This window comes from Nanorana parkeri, unplaced genomic scaffold (genome assembly GCF_000935625.1).
Source record: "Nanorana parkeri isolate BGI_ZX_2015 unplaced genomic scaffold, ASM93562v1 scaffold1739, whole genome shotgun sequence".
Classification (NCBI taxonomy): domain Eukaryota; kingdom Metazoa; phylum Chordata; class Amphibia; order Anura; family Dicroglossidae; genus Nanorana; species Nanorana parkeri.
Genome location: NW_017308007.1, coordinates 1 through 19858, shown reverse-complemented (window position 1 = coordinate 19858; position 19858 = coordinate 1). Strand labels below are relative to the sequence as shown.

Below are 19858 nucleotides of genomic sequence, written 5' to 3'. Positions count from 1 at the left end.
TGGAGGACTACGCCTGATACCCGAGGACCAAGAAGAGAGACGCCAACCATGCCAAAGGTCAACCTCATCCAAAAGAGGGAGGCACGCCGGTAGTGGGAGGGGTTATCCTAGCCAACAATACTTTTGTTTGCCAGCGTCCAATCCTCCTGTAGGCGGAAGTATAACCCGAAAGGTTAATGATTTCCTCTGTCCATCAATGGAGGAGAAATCTATTTTTTGTCGTTTTTGAGAGCGTACAGAAGGACTGGAACCCTGACTGGCTTCTACTAAACTCTCCTCTTACTTCCTGCGGTCTGTTTTACCGGACAGGAAGTGAGGGAAAATCTGAAACTGAGACACAAGCAGAAATAAAAACCTGACCGAGCCTTTTCCTACTCCACTAAAGAAAAGCTTTTTTCATTTCGGTTTGGGCTGCTGCTGGAGAGTCCCCACCACTTCCTGTCTGGTAAAATGCATTCAGCAGGACAGGAAGTGAGGGGAAATCTCTCTAATGGAGCCCCAGAGAGAAGTAAAAAAAACCTAATGGGTTCTAATCCTTCCTCAATCAAACCGAAACTGAGAATAAAAGCTTCGGATGGACATACAGTACTCGTGTGCTAAGAAGAAACCTGCTGATAGGAGAGAAGAGAGAGAGAGGAGCTCATCAGTCTCTTTCTTCTCCTTCACTGTCCAGTTACAGGCTTGGGGGAGGGACAAGACCTGCGAGTGTTCCTGAACTGCAGCAGAGAAAAATCAGGTCTCCTCCCCTGGCAGACAGGCCTGTGCTATGTGGCAGAGCTGTGTAAATCTTAAGACTTGATGGACAGAACTACGAATCCTTTGGCAGATAAAACATCCCCCCCATATGTCATCTCTCTGTGTATTTCGTGGCTCGGCCCGGGTTCAGCTTTTCATCGTTGTACAAATAACGTGGAGGACGTACAGCTCCGGCCAGGAGGTGAACTGCAGGTGAATGATGGAGCGTTTCAGGCTCTGGTCCTTGTACTGCAGCGAGATGACTCTCTCCACGTGCGTGTCGGCCACCTTATGGCTGGTCAGAGTCAGCGTGATCTGTCCATGAAGAACGGGCTGGCCGCGCTCGGTGGGGAAGTAGCGCACCACTTTTTGCTGTGGAGAGAAGGACAAGTTGTAATTTACACACAGAGTGACAACAATGAGCAGCGTGACCACACAGAGTGACAACAATGAGCAGCGTGACCACACAGAGTGACAACAATGAGCAGCGTGACGTGGCAACTACATTACCATGGCTTGAAGGAAATGAAGTGAGCAGAGGTATGGTCAGTGGCCCCCCTGCCACACACCAGGTCTGGCCACTGCCCCCCATCCCCTGCCAAACACACACCAGTCCTGGCCTTAGGCCCAACCCTTACACACCAGGTCTGCTTTTCGCCCCCCCCTTCATCCTACCCCTCCACACACCAGGTCTGGTCACTGACTCCTGCCCCATCCTAATGCCACATACACTAGGTCTGCCCACGAATCCAACCCCTGCACACCGGGCCCGGCCAAAGACCCAACCCCTGCACACTGGGCCCGGCCAAAGCCCCAACCCCTGCACACCGGGCCTGGCCAAAGACCCAACCCCTGCACACCGGGCCTGGCCAAAGACCCAACCCCTGCACACCGGGCCTGGCCAAAGACCCAACCCCTGCACATCAAGTCTGGTCATTGAACCCCCCCTAGTATCTCTCTGATCGGAAGACTTCCTCTCACGTCCCCATCACAAATTGGGGCTGATTCATAAAGGATTTGGAAATGTCCACGCGATACATTTTGCGAATATTCACTTTGATTATCCAATCCCGCGACATACAATCCACGTGAACCTATTTAATCTGCACATGGCTGGATAATGAAAGGTTTTATTAACACAATTTATTGGGTGACATTTTAGCAAATCAGCGTCACTGTGTCATAGGGACAGGAGATGAGGGGGAATTACTGCAAGAGGGATGAAGATGGGAAGAAAACCCTGACAGAGGTTCTAACCCTTCTACACGTCGCCTAAAGCTGAACTCCAGGCTAAGCTCATACATGAAATGCATACACCGTATTTGACAAAGGATTTGTAGTTGCATTACTTTATATCTGCCCTGAGTTCAGCTTTAAAGGAGAACTATGAGAGGGGGGGGTGCTTTCACTCCTCCTCATAGTTCTAGCCGACCTGTGACAATGAGACTGTCACAGGTCGGCTCAGTAGATCGGGAGGTGAGCGAACATATACCGGCGTTCGCTCGCCTCTCGATCCTGTCACGGCTCTCTGCCGTGACAGGGGAAGGGCTGGATTCCCCCCTCCCGGCTCTGATCCTCCAGCGCTGACTGGCGGATCGGAGGGGGCGGGTACAGCTGGCTCTGCCTCGAGATAGGCAGAGCCAGCTGTCCCTTACGCAGCTGGGCGGATCTGGACATCGATGTCGGGATCCGCTCCGGCTGCGGCGTCTCAGTATACCGCGAGCTGTAGCTCCCTATATACTGAGCTTAGGGTGACGGGAGGATGCTAGTTTGTGTCCTCCCGTTACCCTAATGAGAACTATGGGGGAAAGCCTTGACCCCATAGTTCTCCTTTAATAAACCCCCGAGGTGCAGCGTAGTCATCCCACCCGTACTAACCTTTTCTATCTCCAGGTCGGACACCAGCATCACAATCAGCGACACCTTTTGCTCGTAAGTCATCAGCCAGAAGTCGGAGACGGTCCCCAGGAGCGGGGCCTGGGTGGCGATGATGGTTGGACAATAAGAAGACAGGTCTTCAATCTTGCTGGCATTGATGTAGTCGTCTTTCCCCGACTGCAGGACTATACGGTTCTTGTCGTAGGGCATGATGTCCTGGTGCCTGTTCTTCATAGTATAGCAGCGAGCGATGGCGATGGAGAGGGTCCTGGCCTCCTTTTCCTGGGCGTCCTGGAACTCCTTCCACATCGAGTCGAGCCGAGTCGCAGCACCGGGCACCGGCTTCTCGAGAGAGCTCACCGCAACCCGGAAGCGATCGAGTTCGGACAGCAGCCTCATCACGTGCTCCGGTTTCTCGTACGGGTCGTTCTCGATCAGCTGAATGCCTTTGGGTTTCTGTCCGTCTTTAGCATCGGCCTTGGTCGGCTGCAGCAAGGGCTGTCCTACCGTTGTCTTGGAACCTCCATGTTGGCTTTCGGGACTAGAGGATAGGAGGTCATCGGTCGTGGAATTCTGTCTCTGAAATACGGGTTCCGTAGAGCCCTGGCTTAAAGGAGTTGTTCCAGGAGTCAGTGAAGGGGGAGGTCTCTGAGGCATAGCTGCGGTGGTAGACACGACCGAGGGAAGGACTGCCGGAGGCTGGACGACCAGGGATGGCTGCGGAGAGGGTGCCGGAGACGGAACACCTGCTGCCCCTGAAACAATAGCAGCACCTGGAACATGGCTGATCGCAGGGCTGCTGGCAGGCTGTATGTGGTGAGGGAGGGATGCACCCTGAGGGGCCCCAATTGGCATTTGAGGACCCGAGTGTACTGAATTTACAACTCCACTAACAGGGGCAGCAAAGGGCATAGATGGTGCAATCTGGGAGGCTGACCCAGGAGGTAGAGGTTGAGCTGCTGGAATGGCATGTGGGAGGATATGAGATGTGGACTGGCTCAAAGGTAGAGGCACAGGCTGTAGCGGTTGGGCAGAAGCTCTCGGAAGAGCGCCAGGGAACGATGTATGAAGTGGAGGCTGAGGAGGCTTATCCTGCTGCGCAAGAGGAAAACGCTGCCCCACCAAATGAGGAGGGAGTTGAACGCCAGGGTGCATCGGTTGCACTGCAGAGTGAGGAGGCTGCAAAGCAGAACCGTGTGGTGGTACAGTAGAATGTCCGGGATGCATGGTGGAAGTTGGCGGCGGCGCGGCAGAGTGAGGAGGCTGCATAGCGGCATGCGGAGGCTGCATTGGATACTGCTGAAATTGTTGCTGAGGAGTCATTGGGGTACTGAGAGGCAGTCCTTGCTGTTGAAAAGCAGTAGGCTGCTGTTGGTGGTGGACAGGGGCCCTCATCTGAGGCGCAAACTGAGGCTGGGCAGGGGCCCCATACTGTGGTTGTAGGGGCTGTGGCCTGACCTGCATGTCCAGTCTTTGTTGTGTCTGACCAGGAATGGGAAACATCTGGGCATGAGATAAATGTGGTGGGGGAGGCTGAACATAATTCTGAACTCCACTTTGCGGGTATGGAAAAGGAGTGGTCTGGCCAGGAGCGGGGGCTCCAATGTAACCACCCTGAGGGTGACTCAAGGGCGGGTGTTGTGGAGCTCCTCCAACTGGGACTGGTCCCGGTAACCGGGGGGCTGCATAGCTCGATATTGGCCCCTGAATGCTGTCCACTGTAGTTGTTGCTGTCCGGATTGCATGCGTCATTGGAGGCTGCATATTGTTTGGCAGCATCTGGTTAGAGAACCGATGGCTGGAATCATGAGGCTGACCAGCTGCACTCTGGGTGAAGGCCGCAGAAGGAACGTGCGAACCAAACATTGCGGCAGCATTTGGCTGAAACTGAGAGACAGGAGTTGGCATATGCTGCGGGGAAGTTCTCTGCGGTGCCACAGCTGCAGGCCGGTACCCTGGCGCCATAGGGGACGATGCTGGGTTTGGTTGCACAGGCCCACCTGCTGGATACGCCGTTGGCACCCTCGAAGGAGAAGAGGTTGGTATTTGACCGTGTGCCATGGCCTGATTTTGAGAAGGATGCATGAACTGTGAAGGAACAGCAGTTCCCGAAGTCACGGGGGGCATATTGCCGTAAGAGACGGGTGGGTAGGGGTGGCCGGGCATAGCTCCTGGGGCGTATGGCATACCATGGGCGTTAAAAGGGACCTGGTTAAAAGGCACTGCATGCTGGTCAGGCATGGGAGCGGTAGATGTTCTAACACCCCGAAAAGGGTTTGCCATGCGTGGCCTCATTCCACCATATGCAGGAAAGGCACCAAAGTTATCGGCGGTCATCCGGTCCAGGTGGGCGAGTAGGGCCTCAGGCGGTAAACTCCTCAGCTCTTCTGGGAGATCAGAAAGGAAGAGGGATGAAAATCTCTGTAGGTCGGCCAGATCAGCTGCAGGAATGTTGTCAAGGTCCATGTCAGAAGCCTTCTTCTCAAGCGCTGGTTTAGGGGCAGTTGGACGGGGAGGCGGCTTCTTTTTCATCTCTCTGAAAACACAAGAGAAATACTAATGAAGGAACAAGGAAGAGAGATCCTCGTCTTAAAGTGCACTTGAATCATCATTTAAATTATTTTGGTAAACTGACAGAAAGATCAAAGCCTACCCAATAAATGGCAGTCAGTGTCCTCCATCTTCTGCATATGGCTGCCCCGATAGCCAAATTGGTGCCGGCATCCTCAACTTGTGAAGGACTTTCAATAAGTGCCTACAAATATGATGCCAGTGTGCTCCGTGGTGTATACCACACACACTTCCTGTGAGATCACAGCCTTGCCCAAACTTTGCAGACTAAAAGGAAAGCATACGTACCAACTAGGGATGCACCGATATAAATCGGACAGATACATATCCTGCAGATACATCGGCGCGTCCCAGGTTTCTTTCCTCCCCGCTGGACGCTGCTCTGTGTCCCAGCGGGGAGGAGAGAAACTGTGACAGCCGGCCGAGCGCTGCGGGAGGAGAGCGATGTGAGCGGCCGGCGTCTCTCCTCCCACACCGCCCAGCCGCCTATCACAGTCCGGCAGCGTTGTGTGGGCGGAGACGGCGCCGTCACAGGAGGCTGGGCTTTCCTCTCTACACCGCTTGCTCAGCCTCCTGTGACAGTGTGTCAGAGAGGAGAGCGGGTACAAGCAGTCATGTGACCAGTGATCGCTGAGTGTTTGTAGATAATTGAGGACATGGCATGGTTACTGTATCCTCAATTATGAACGGGAAGTGATCTACATCCCCTCTACATCACTTCCTGTTCATTCATAGTTGTAATTATAGTAACACTACTATGTTCTCATGTTATCAATGAACAGGAACACTCAGAGGATTTCTGTTCATCGATCACAGGGGATACAGAAAAAGAGATCGAGGGCTCGGCGCGTCTCCGAGGGCTCTGTGCATCCTAAATCTCTTTTAAAAAGGGAAATATCAGGACTCTGTTTAGACCCCCTAATATTTCCCCGAAGCCCCTAAAAAGTGTAAATATTCCCATTGTTAGCCTTGATCCCTGCAATTAACTCCTTATTGAGTTATTGCACATGCTCAGCAACTGAAATAAGGTTGATGCATTCATCTGGGGACATGACCCATGACACAATGTCCGGAGGGCCAAGATTCTGGACCATACTGGCAAATCCGGGACAGTTGGCATCTATGGGAAAGACTCACACTGTTAGGGTTTCCCTAACCCTACTGGCTACAACACATTACATAACACTCGCATACAGTAAAAAGGTGAATTTCCTGTCCAGCATCTCCTGAAACGTTATGAAACTGTACTGCTGGCATGCTAGTTCCAAATCAGTGACAACCCTGAAGCAAGACCTAGGAAAATAAGTCAGCTATGGCCGCTTCTGTATTAGCGCCCACCCGTGAAGGCTGCTGCTGGCTTCTGATCTCCCACAATGAATACAAGTTCCGTGGTGCTGCAGGGTATACTCTCTGCCCTGGAGCAAGCATTGCTTTTAGGAGTCAAGCAATGGCTGTCTTCTGAGCATAGGAGCCTCAGCTGTGAAGGGTAAAACCATTCTGACAGGTTCTCTTTAATATAATGTGGGATTCCCTGCTCAGTCCTCCCTGTACCCCTATCCCTGGGACTGCTGCATCAACCTCACCCACTTAACCTATTGATCCTTCACCTCTTCCCTACTGTTGCTAATAATACCCTTACACATGCAAACCCCCGTGGCCCCAACTTCCTCTCCTAAAATGTCTTTCAGGCCCCCCCTGTACCCCTATCCCTAGGACTGCTGCATCAACATCACCCACCTAACCTATTGATCCTTCACCTCTTCCCTACTCCTGCTACTAATAGCCCCTTACACATGCAAACCCCCGTGGCCTCAACTTCCTCTCCTAAAATGTCTTTCAGGCCCAAGTATATGAACCCTTCCCCCTCCTAGTTAATTGACTGTTCCATTTGTTTTTAGAATCCCGCATACCTTTGCCCTCTCTATGTGCGTCACGTATTCAGGTTCAGGGGTCACACACCCTTACACACATGGGGCACTGGTGTCCATCTCAACCCCGTTACAACTCATTGAACTTTCATGCTTGACTACGTCTTCTGGTCACAAAGCTGTATTTGGGATACTCTGTAGCTCTTCCTCATTGACTTAACATGCACTGCAATATACAGGAGAACTGACACATACCGTTCCAGGTTTGCCTGCCGGCTGGATTGCGATCCCTCGAATGCCGCTCTTGTTTTTTCCAGAAGCTTGGCGACTTTGTTTTCCAAATCGGCATAAAAGTCCTTCCCTTCCTGAGACTTCTTCATCAGGTCCTCATAGGCCTCGTAGGAGGAGATCAGTGTCTGCACGGTGTGATTCCACCTGAAGGACGAGAGAGGGACCCCCGATGGTGAACACACACATACAATGGAGAGGATCCTTTACAATCATTCTATCGGAGGCATAAATGGAAATAAGTCCATGTACCCATTGCACCCCTGACCGCTCCTCCATCGAAGTAACATGGGTGCTCGGTAGTCGACAGATGGCCACCGGTCACAGCGATGCAGAAGAATATGGACACCGGCACTCCAACAGTAGATAGAACACTACAGAGTACCGATACCGCTATCATGGAGTCGGCTTCCTGGGCAATCAGGGAGCCAGGTGGCATGTCATTACCCACCGCCGGGCTTCTTAATTGCCCGGGAAGCCGACTCCATGCCGTTTGGCCGGCTCGATGCCGATTGGCCAGGAAGCCGGCTTCTCACCCAAATCAGCATTGAGCCGGCCAAACAGATCTGATAATACGGTGACACAACCTCCACCCTGCAGACGCCCCATTCTCCTCACACCCAGGGGTTAAGTCCATGTACCCATTGCACCCCTGACCGCTCCTCCATCGAAGTAACATGGGTGCTCGGTAGTCGACAGATGGCCACCGGTCACAGCGATGCAGAAGAATATGGACACCGGCACTCCAACAGTAGATAGAACACGTCTATTTATTGACGTACATGCAAAAAGGTATAGTACACTTAGTGTGACGTTTCGGGGTCAGGGTCTCCCCGCGGGAGAGGCAGGAGAGAAATCAGCGGTGCCGGGCTACGAGGACAGAACAGAATTGGGCAATCAGGGAGCCAGGTGGCATGTCATTACCCACCGCCGGGCTTCTTGATTGCCCGGGAAGCCGACTCCATGCCGTTTGGCCGGCTCGATGCCGATTGGCCAGGAAGCCGGCTTCTCACCCAAATCAGCATTGAGCCGGCCAAACAGATCTGATAATACGGTGACACAACCTCCACCCTGCAGACGCCCCATTCTCCTCACACCCAGGGGCAGTCATTACCGTACCACAGATGTCCCTCAGCCAGCTGGGCAGACACCGCTCTCCAAGCCGCTTTACCTCTCCCGGATCTGGCCACGTCTCAGACTCACGAGATGTACAAACGCTGCCTGACTCTGGTGTGTGTGTACAGCGCCTGCACTGCCTGCGTGATCAGCCCTCAGCCGCTACTGCGCAGCCTGCCCAGCGCTCTCACGAGAAATCCTCTATCACGATCAAGCAGGCGGTGCTGGTGCTGTACACACACCGGAGTCAGGTGGCGGTAAAGCGGATTGGAGAGCGGTGCCTGGCCGAGGGACATCTGTGGTACGGTGATGACTGCTGCAGAGGATCGATACGAGTGTGATGTGAGGGTAATGAGGTGTCTGCGGGGTGGAGGTTGCGTCACCATATTATCAGATCCGTTTGGCCGGCTCAATGCTGATTCAGCATGGAGCCGGCTTCCCTGCCAATCAGCATGGAGCCGGCTTCCCTGCCAATCAGCATGGAGCCGGCTTCCCTGCCAATCAGCATGGAGCCGGCTTCCCTGCCAATCAGCATGGAGCCGGCTTCCCGACTCCATGTTCCCTCACGGCACTGCCAGTCAGAGGAAATCTCCCTCAGACCGGAAGTTCCGCCCAGATACTGGGTATCGGCACCGATAGCAGCATCGGTGCATCTCTAGTATTTACCATTGGCCGTTACCAGCCGTATCACCTGGGAGCTTGGAATGCCGTGCACAGATCCGGCTTGCATGGAGCAATGTGCATGGAGCTTACGGCTGATGGGACATGCAAATAGCTTGACAACAGTATTATTCAAGTCTCCTCCCCAACATCAGAATGTCCTGCGGACACAGCAGAGCTTGGGACATGGCCCACACACAATATCCGGCGGCACAGAGGGTCAAGATTCTGGACCGTACTGTCAAATCCGGGACATTTGGCATTTCTCAAGGAGGCAGCCAAGCAATGTCATCCTCCAACACAGGGACGTCCAAACTGCGGCCCTCCAGCTGTGGTGAAACTACAAATCCCATGAAGCATCTCTCTCCGGGAGTCATGTCTGCGACTGAGAATCTTGCAAAGCCTCATGGGATTCGTAGTTCCACCGCAGCTGGAGGGCCGCAGTTTGGACATCCCTGGTCTAACAGAAAGAGAGCTCTGGCGGGATCCATTGCAGGGGGAATAAAGGGAAAAATACAGATGGGGTAACTTTTTTTAATGTTCTACGTATCAATTTCTAATCTTTGCCTATAGTTCTACTTTAAAGTGACATTAAACCCTCAGATTTTAACATAAATACTGTAATGTGCGCCATACTGTAATCCATGGTTGCTTCCCTTCTTTGCTGCTCTTCCTTTTAAATCTGTATCTGTTCTCATGCTGGGCAGAACTTCCCTTTGCAGCAGACTGCCTTGTCTCTGGAATGGATACACGGTGTCTGTGTGCAGGTTCCCAACCTGAGCCAGCACTACAGGAAGAGGCCCTCAGCTGCTACAGTATTATTCAAGTCTCCTCCCCAACATCAGAATGTCCTGCGGACACAGCAGAGCTTGGGACATGGCCCACACACAATATCCGGCGGCACAGAGGGTCAAGATTCTGGACCGTACTGTCAAATCCGGGACATTTGGCATTTCTCAAGGAGGCAGCCAAGCAATGTCATCCTCCAACACAGGGACGTCCAAACTGCGGCCCTCCAGCTGTGGTGAAACTACAAATCCCATGAAGCATCTCTCTCCGGGAGTCATGTCTGCGACTGAGAATCTTGCAAAGCCTCATGGGATTCGTAGTTCCACCGCAGCTGGAGGGCCGCAGTTTGGACATCCCTGGTCTAACAGAAAGAGAGCTCTGGCGGGATCCATTGCAGGGGGAATAAAGGGAAAAATACAGATGGGGTAACTTTTTTTAATGTTCTACGTATCAATTTCTAATCTTTGCCTATAGTTCTACTTTAAAGTGACATTAAACCCTCAGATTTTAACATAAATACTGTAATGTGCGCCATACTGTAATCCATGGTTGCTTCCCTTCTTTGCTGCTCTTCCTTTTAAATCTGTATCTGTTCTCATGCTGGGCAGAACTTCCCTTTGCAGCAGACTGCCTTGTCTCTGGAATGGATACACGGTGTCTGTGTGCAGGTTCCCAACCTGAGCCAGCACTACAGGAAGAGGCCCTCAGCTGCAAAGGGAAGTTCTCCCCCAGCATGAGAAGACATGAGGATCTAAAAGGAAGAGCAGCAAAGAGAAGGGAAACTACCATGGATTACAGTAAGGCGCACATTACAGTATTGGTTTATGTTAAAAAATCTGAGGGTTTAATGTCACTTTAATGACTGAGCTCTACGGACATGGATCTTTGTGACAGGAGACTGGTGAACAGTATTGAACCGGGATCTGATGAGCCCAGACCTGTATCTGAAAAATAAAAACTGTCTGTGTTGTCAATAGGGAGCAGGCTGTCAACTTCATGAATTAGAACAAGTGTGTCTGGCTGATGCCGGGCATACAGACAGCTCTTACCTTCATCTCGGAGCGGTCGGCGGTGACCAGAGAGGTGGTGATGTCGTCTTTCTGTATGGTGTCCCTCAGCTGCTGCTCCAGAGACAGACGCTGATCTCTCATCTCCCGCACCTTGTGCAGGATCCGTTTCAGGTTCTGCAGGACGGACTTGTCATCTGAAAATAGAGCATGTGGTCACCGACTGGTACACCAACCACAGGTCATCTCCTCTATTCCATGTCGCTATATGGCAGAGACCCCAAAATTCTTAATATGGAGGAGAGAAGTGTCTCATCTACTTTAACTATCACTAGTTATACCCTATTGTAGGTCAGTGGTTCACTGCCAGGCTCCGGCCCACTGCATGCCGAGCCATAGCCCCTCTCCTGCTGGGATGCGGCTTCCCCTCTGCTCTGACAACCAGACTCCACAGCTAGGATAGCCCTGAATATCACAAAGCATACAAGCAGCAGGGTAAGGCACCACCCGGACAGTGAATGCCTAATGCACAGGTGCTCCCTGACTGCAAGGCAGCTCCATAGACATACACAGCAGACAACAGTTTACTCTAGAGGGATCCCCAGCAGGAGGAAGGAGGTCCTGATCCCTCTATATAGACCTTTATTATCACTAGAGGGATCTCCAGCAGGAGGAAGGAGGGCCTGATCCCTCTATATAGACCTTTATTATCACTAGAGGGATCTCCAGCAGGAGGAAGGAGGGCCTGATCCCTCTATATAGACCTTTATTATCAATAGAGGGGTCCCCAGCTGGAGGAAGGAGGTCCTGGTTCCTCTATATAGACCTTTATTATCAATAGAGGGGTCCCCAGCAGGAGGAAGGAGGTCCTGATTCCTCTATATAGATCACTAGAGGGGTCCCCTGCAGGAGGAAGGAGGTCCTAGTTCCTCTATATAGACCTTTATTATCAATAGAGGGGTCCCCAGCCGGAAGAAGGAGGTCCTGGTTCCTCTATATAGACCTTTATTATCAATAGAGGGGTCCCCAGCGGGAGGAAAGAGGTCCTGGTTCCTCTATATAGATCTCTAGAGGGTCTCCAGCAGGAGGAAGGAGGTCCTGAGGGATAGAACACATCAGGAGAGACTGCCGAAATGTAAATATGTACAGTCTGTTGTAGAGCTATACTCACCCTCTGTCAGGTTGGGAACAGGAAGTGCCTGTTGGAGCTGGTCCAGGGGCCCACTGAGAAGCCTCAGGTTACTAATGTGCTGGTTCATAGCTTTGTGCAGCTCGGTGTTGGTGAAGCTGGCCTTCCCGTGCACCTCCATGTACTTGGTCCACTCTCTGTTCACTTCCGTAATGGAAGGCGAGGAGGGAGCCGCTGTCGCCGCCTGTTTCCCAACCTCCTCCTGCATCACCTTCTCCTGCTTCTTATCTTCATCTAGCAGGTCCTTGATGTCCTTCAGGGAGGCCTCCACATCGGTGTACACGCCAGACAACACTGGAATGACACGGCACACATATACGTCATCGTAAAGGGTCAGGAGAGGAAACCCACATAGAATATCCCGTGTGAGCAATGATTTGCATCTCAACACAGACAAGAGGACAGCTGGGGAAAAACGACTCCCTATCTAGAAAGATATTTTGACGCTCGGTGTCACTATCGCAACCAGGAAGCAGCTGAGAGGCCATCGAAGGGTGGGAGCAAAAAAGGGGAAGCGAGAGAAGGTGCAGGAATTGGGGTGATCTAAGGGGTGAAGGTGCAGGAATTGGGGAGATCTGAGGGGTGAAGGTGCAGGAATTGGGGTGATCTGAGGTGTGAAGGTGCAGGAATTGGGGAGATCTGAGGTGTGGAGGTGCAGGAATTGGGGAGATCTGAGGTGTGGAGGTGCTGGAATTGGGGTGATTTAATTTGCGATAACCATTGCACTTGTGCAGAAATTGATATTAAATGATGTGACTGGCGCACTATTGGTCACTGGCCCGCCGGCTGCGCCACAATGTGGAAAGGGTCGCTGACCTCTTCATCACAGTAGAATACGGAGAATCCCTCTACACACCCAGCTGGCACTTACCTTGCATGGACTGTACCAAACTCTTCACCGTGTCCGGCCGCACGCTCAGCGCCGCGCACTTCTCCATCAGGGCCGGAGGGATGTGGCTGTACAGGTCCAAATTGTCCAACGTGTCCGGATCGAGCTGCAGAGAGTCTGTGAACTGACTGCGGGGCAGGAAGAGGAAAGACAATGGTGACAAAAGCGCCGCATTTGTCTCAGGCATAAAGTTCAGAGTAACAAAATAAAAAGGAGCCCCCCCTTCTAACCACCCCCGGCGTTCAGGTCACCTTAGCAGAGGAGGTAATAAAGTCAACTTACTCCAGAACTTCATTCTTGGCTTCTATTTTGGACATGAGGTCCCTCAGCAGCTTGGCCTTCTCCTCACTGGAAGAGATGATGACAAAGTCAGACAGGACAAACCACAACCTCTGCTCATGGTGATGGTATAAAAAAAGTTACAAAGTAACAGTAAAAGATTACAAAGCAGACAGAATAAAGGAAGCCCTACGCCGCTCTAGAGCCTGAACGAGAGAAGGTGAGCGGACGGAGGAATCTCCACTGCAGGCTGTTGTATTCGGGAGGTTGCAGGACGCGCCTACTCTTCAGCCAATCATTTTCCTCCCGGCTTGGGTGATCTTTTAATTTGATTTTCGTTGAGCCATGTTTTGCAGACAGTATACTATATCTCCGGCACACCAAGGTAAAATCTGCAACATTTTGGCACATCTCGTCATAAAGCAACGTTTATGGGCCACTCAGGGTCCCTTCATCAGGACTTCGTCTTGCCTGATGAAGTGACCCTGAGTGGCCCCGAAACGTTGCTTCATGACGAGATGTAAGGGGAATTTTCTAATACTGGAGCAGACAAGCTGAAGCATCTGAGCATGGCAACCAATCAGCTCCTGACTTTCTTTTTTAAAGCTTACAGCAATATTAAGGTCTGGGCGTTTTTTTTAACCTTAATGCGTTCTCTGCATTGGGGTAAAAACGGCCCAGCACCTTCTTTCTACCCCAGTATCCCCCAGACTTACCTGTCAGCTGCGCTGGTCCCGAAGCGATCCTCCGTTACCCGAACTTCCAGGTTGAGGATATTGATGGCAGAGGAGCCATAGGCTCCTTCTGCCATCAATCAAAGAGGGAAGGGGCGTGGCCTGCCACAGGGCTGTGTGTGTCTATGGACGCACACAGCCACGGGTGCCTCCATTAGAATGATGGTGACACCCGTGCAGGGGGGGAAGAGCGCTGCCGGGACCCACTAGAAAACGAATTAAAAACTTTTAAAAGAAAAAAAAAAAGCAACAGCCTCCACCAAAGAAGGAGAAATTAAAAAGAAAATTCGCCTTTAATATCACTTTAAGTAGCTGAAGATAGAAGCCGATTGGTTGCCCTGCTCAGGTTCTGTCTGCTCCCGTCTTAGAAAATGTCCCCCCTCTGTGTATCTTGCAGACTACACATGTAAAATGAGCACAGACAGATCAATCGGCTCCTTCCCTGGCCAGAGCGGATGGGGGTTTGCCAGCTCTGAACCTGGAAATGCCATCACCCCGACTTCTCCTGTAGAAGGGCCTCCCATGATAAGAGACCAAAGCTTCGGCTGTCCAGCATGATCGAGAACTCCCCCGAAGCGGCTCAATCGTGAAGAGTTCAGGAGATTGCGATGGCCCCCCACAGTTCTGCTACAACCGCTGAAAGGTTCTCTTGGTCTATGTTCTGGACCACGGAACCATAAAGTTCAGTTTTTGGTCCCATCACGCCAAACGATTTTGCTCCGGAAATTTTGAAGCTTCTCTGGATGCCGTTTGGGCACCGTGAAGCTTCTGGAACAAAACCATTGGAATGATGAGACCAAAACTAAACTTTTACTGGTCACCACCATAAACGCAGTGCTACGAGAGGAGCCAACGAGCGTGCCATTTGTTGGGAGACGAGCTTGTATAGTTCGCTAGCAGTTGTTTCATGGATGTGAATGAGAACAGGGAACCTCCCTTCTAGGAATGAGATAGATGATTGTTGGTTGGACCTCATCCCGATATATTGCATCCCGTTGCCTGGAATGTATGGAGTCAGCCCTGGAGCTTTACTCACCTGTACAGAGAGGAAGCCTCATGTGCCGCCATCGGAACCAGCTTGGAGAAGATATCAGGCCCAGTCACAGTGGGGTCGGTGGGATTCACAGGAAGAGCCTTTACTAGCGGGGCACCTGGGGGAGCAGAAAACAAAGTGAGACTGGAATTTTTCTTACAAAAAGAGTAATTCCATCCTAAACCCTTTATTCTAGTGTCTAGTGGATGCGGAAAGTTGCTTTTCTCTCTTGGGGAATCCACTAGTGAGATCTTTGTACCGAGTTCCCGGGTCTGTACACCCGCTGTGCCCATTATGAGGGGCCCCCACCATCCCTGTGCTGAGTTCCCGGGTCTGTACACCCGCTGTGCCCATTATGAGGGGCCCCCACCATCCCTGTGCTGAGTTCCCGGGTCTGTACACCCGCTGTGCCCATTATGAGGGGCTCCCACCATCCCTGTGCTGAGTTCCCGGGTCTGTACACCCGCTGTGCCCATTATGAGGGGCTCGTGCCATACCTGCTGGATTTTGTATTCATTACATAACATGGAGGATGTAGTAGGAGAAGCTGGGACACGCAAAAGGTGGGAGGGAACAAAATCAGGAACTGTGGGCGGGGAGATCTTACTGCTGGGGGAAAGACAAGACACCTCATTCTGCCAGTTCCCATCTTCATCTAGAATATCCCTGTGAGGTGGAACGGACCAATAATAATTATTGTCATAATGGATTCCATCGATCTCTAGTCACGCACCTTTCACAGCCTGCAGAGTATCCAGAGCCGGGACAGATTCGTGGTAAATGAAATCATTGTCTTTCTTGGAGGAGTTGAACCTGTTTTGATAGAGACATCGCGATGAATAATGAGCATCGGCGGGAAATTGTTAAACGCAGATGAGTGAATTATTACGAGGGATGCACCGAAACTGGTATTTCGGTATCGAGTACCGATATTTTTTTTTGGTACTCGCCGATTCGGAATAACCGAGTACCGGAAGTCCCATTCAGGAAGCCAGGCGGCGTGTAATGACAATAGGTCTCTGGTCAATAGGTGACGAGAAAGCGTGACGCCGGCTTCCGGGCCAGAGAGCTGTGCTCCGCGTCATTACACGGTACAACTGTCCAAGGTCCTGTAGCACACCTTACGGGAATTCCCATCGGTAGAAGTGGGTGCTCGCAATGACTGCGGATGGCGCCGCATTAAAGCAGAAACGGTTGCGAGGATATGTCACCAGCACTCCAGAATGGCAAACAAGTCACTTTTAGTGAATCTCCATTTTTTAAGAGGTCACTCAAAGTAGGGTCAAGCGCTTTCGGGGGCCACGCAGGGTCCCCTTCATCAGGCTTAAAGTGAACAAAAAAGGGTTAGGGGTCTTTTTTGTTCACTTTTAGCCTGATGAAGGGGACCCTGCGCGGGCCCGAAAGCGCTTGACCCTACTTTGAGTGACCTCTTAAAAAATGGAGATTCACTAAAAGTGACTCGTTTGCCATTCTGGAGTGCTGGTGACATATCCTCACAACCATTTCTGCGTCATTACACGGCACCTGGCCTCCTGATTTGCCAGCTTTCCGACCAATCAAGAAGCAGAGCAGCGAGTCATTACACGCTGCCCGGCTTCCCGATTGGCTGGGAAGCCGGCTCCATGCTCTCTCTCTCACGAGTGACGAGGGAGCATGGAGCCGGCTTCCCGCCCAATCAGGAAGCCGGGCAGCGAGAATTGATGCGCTGCCCGGCTTCCCGATACCAGAAGTGTCGGGCTAGGCATCGGAGCAAATAATCGGCATCGATACCGATACCAGTATCGGTACATCCCTAATTATTACAGAAGGAAACCGTCGGTTTGGACTCTGAACTTACTTTCCTCCAATGACATCCATGGTGAAGCGCAGAGCTTCCTGGACGGTGGACGGCTGACCCTGAAGAAGAGGGAGATGGCGGTAAGTAGGTGCGGATAGGTAGACGGTGTGAGATTCATAGACGACACGTACAGTCCGGGGAATACCGGAACACACACAAGGTGAAACGTGACGGTTGTATGACACGGAGCAACTCTTACCTTGGACAGCTTAACAGCTTCACCGAGCTTGTCTAGAGAGCTCTGCAGATAGGCGACCTGCAAAGAGAAATGAAATGAATCAAACACACCAAACAGAAACAAAGGACCGGCCGTGAGAGAGAGAGAGCATGGAGCCAGCTTCCCAGCCAATCGGGAAGCCGGGCAGCGTGTAATGACTCGCTGCCCTGCTTCTTGATTGGTCGGAAATGACCCAATGACACCAGCATTTTGTTAAAACTTTATTGTTCATGAACACCAAAGCGCCACCTTTGACCTTCTAGCTGACGCATTTCACCTGGAAAGGGCCTAATCATACAGATCTAAGCCTTCTCCAGGTGAAACGTGAAGAAGGAGTGGAGGTCCCGGGTAAGGTTTCTGTGTACATGATAAAACTTTATTGTTCTGAACATGTTTACAGAGGCCCTGCCTGGGATCTCCCCTCTTATACATTTCACTTTGGACAAAAGCTTGGAGGTCTCCGATTAAGCCCTTGCCAGGTTAAACGTGTCAGTGGGAGGTCGCAGGAAGAGCGTCTGTGTACAAGTGCTGAACAATAAAGTTTTAGCAAAATATTGATGTCATCAGTATGTGGCAGGTCCTCTTTACTATTGTGCTCATTAGAGACGTGGACGAGATCCATTCTGCCAGCGCCTGCCTCCTGGGAACTGAGGAGCAGCGACTGATTTCACAGTGACCACATCAGGGGGCTATGAGGACTTATAACAGAATATACAAGTGGAGATCAACCGTATGTCTCAGTAACATTAACAAAATCAAGGGGGGAGTATTTTGTAGTTCAGCAAGGAAGAATGGAGAATGGCTGACAACACCACTTTATAGCACAGCATAGACAGAGTTGTCAGCTCACTATAAGCAGCTATAGATAACTGGATCTCACTGGGTTTCTGCAGAACCAACAGCTAGTGTTCGTATTTGTAGTGTTTCGAAGTGTAAGTGAAGGCAAAATGTCATCTGTGCGATACGTCCACCTTTCCTTATGGAGGCTCCCTTTCAACACATTGCAAGTACAAAAGAATAACTGCTGATGTGCCAGAAATGTCGTGTGCTCCAAACTTCCTCTTTGGCATGACACCACAGCTCCGAATTCCTAAGCATGTGGTGTCAGCCCTGCCTGCCTCTTTTCTTATTACTACACAGAACACAGACCTCTCCTCATCCTCCCCCTGCATCCTCACAACCCCTTTTCCTCATCTCCATAACTCCTCCTCCTAATAACCCCTCCTTATTTTTTACAACTCCCCCTGCCCCCCTCATAACCCCTCCATATCTCTACAACTCCTCCTCATAACCCATTTCCATAACCCCTCCTTATTTCCAAAACTCCTCCTGCCCCCCCCCTCATAACCCCTCCATATCTCTATAACTCCTCCTCATAACCCATTTCCATAACCCCTCCTTATCTCCATAACTCCTCCTCCTCCACATAATCCATTTCCATAACTCCTCCTCCAGATAACCCCTCCATATCTCCTGCTTAAAACCCCATCTCCATAACCCTTCCTCCACATATCTATAACTCCTCCTCATAACCCATTTCCATAACCCCTCCTTATCTCCATAACTCCTCCTCCACATAACCCCTCCTTAAAACCCCATCTCATCTCCATAAACCCTCCGTATGTCATCCTCATAACCCCTTCTTATTTCAATAAGCCCTCCTGGTCTCCACAACCTCTCCATATGTCCTCCTCATAAGCCCTCCTTGTCTCCATAACCCCCACATAGTCCCCATAGCCCCCCCACCCCTTTTCTCCATAACCCCCCCTTATCCTGGTGCATTTGCATGCAGACCACTCTAGGCAATGGCCACGTGTGATGAGCCATCACGATTGAAGAATCCAATGATGATGATAAAATCGGAAACGTTTGTAGGCCTCGCCATGACCAGCTATTCCTGACTGACCCCGCTCCAGGGAAAGTTGATGGGCCGTGATGGATTTTACTGGCCAGTCACTATCGCTTTCCTCACGTCAGCCGGCGGCGGGCTGGGCACACCCAACCAGTATGTAGTTTATGTAGTCAGCTTCAATCGGGCGTTTTTTTCTGGTTCAGAGAATGACTGGACAGGCGGGACAGAGGGAGGACATGAGGACACACCTGCTCTCCATACTTCTGCTGCTCCTCTGCCTGCTTCCCCATGTGCAGCTGCGGAGAGATTGGAAACACAGAAGATCAATACCGGAATCATTTAGAAGAAATCACAAAATTTCACATGAAGATCTGAAAGGTTCTCGGAATATTCCGCCGTTCTATAGAGAAGAACATTCACACAGAACTGCAGAGGATTCCAAATCAGATTCCCCCAAAAACACAATCATCACAGACGCATCATCAGTACATGTCACACTCATACATATACACCCCACACCCCCCCCTCCAGCTTGTAAACTATGCGTGTTTTTTTAATATGACAGGGGGAGAAATGTGAAGAAATGAAGTTAAAGAGGTGAAAGGTCCCCTTTAAATAAGAGGAGCCCCACAATGAGCGATATGCAGCTTTCTCAGACAGGAGTCTGAGAAAGCTGCATAGAATTCACTTACATGAGCGATGGCAGCAAAGTAATAAATCTTCATCTGCACCAGCTTCTTCCAGTCCTTCTGGATCTTCCCCAGGAGAGAGGCCGTTTCTGAATTCTCCAGAGCCCGGCAGGCCTCCTTGTAGTAGTCTACCACCTGCCAAGAGACAAATACTGTGAGCGTTGCTGGAGGTGGTCTGTCAACGGGGGGAAGGCTGGGCCTGACCCTGGCGGTCTACGGGAAGGCTG

The 19858-nt window shown here is 51.3% G+C and overlaps 1 protein-coding gene across 1 annotated transcript in view; it reads right to left on the bottom strand.

The window, feature by feature from the left end:
* Window positions 1-19806, bottom strand: part of PTPN23 (protein tyrosine phosphatase, non-receptor type 23) — a gene marked incomplete at its 5' end in the record, with an annotated part of 27735 nt that extends 7929 nt beyond the window's left edge. The window contains 15 exons of the mRNA XM_018571349.1: window positions 923-1107; window positions 2614-3799; window positions 3911-5149; window positions 7308-7487; window positions 8695-8816; window positions 10955-11109; window positions 12084-12395; window positions 12973-13118; window positions 13273-13338; window positions 15040-15154; window positions 15770-15849; window positions 16874-16932; window positions 17073-17129; window positions 19191-19238; window positions 19635-19806. Coding sequence (XP_018426851.1) covers window positions 923-1107; window positions 2614-3799; window positions 3911-5149; window positions 7308-7487; window positions 8695-8816; window positions 10955-11109; window positions 12084-12395; window positions 12973-13118; window positions 13273-13338; window positions 15040-15154; window positions 15770-15849; window positions 16874-16932; window positions 17073-17129; window positions 19191-19238; window positions 19635-19806 — 4122 coding nt within the window. The remainder of the gene's footprint in view (window positions 1-922; window positions 1108-2613; window positions 3800-3910; window positions 5150-7307; window positions 7488-8694; window positions 8817-10954; window positions 11110-12083; window positions 12396-12972; window positions 13119-13272; window positions 13339-15039; window positions 15155-15769; window positions 15850-16873; window positions 16933-17072; window positions 17130-19190; window positions 19239-19634) is intronic.
* Between the last annotated feature and the right edge of the window lie 52 nt (window positions 19807-19858).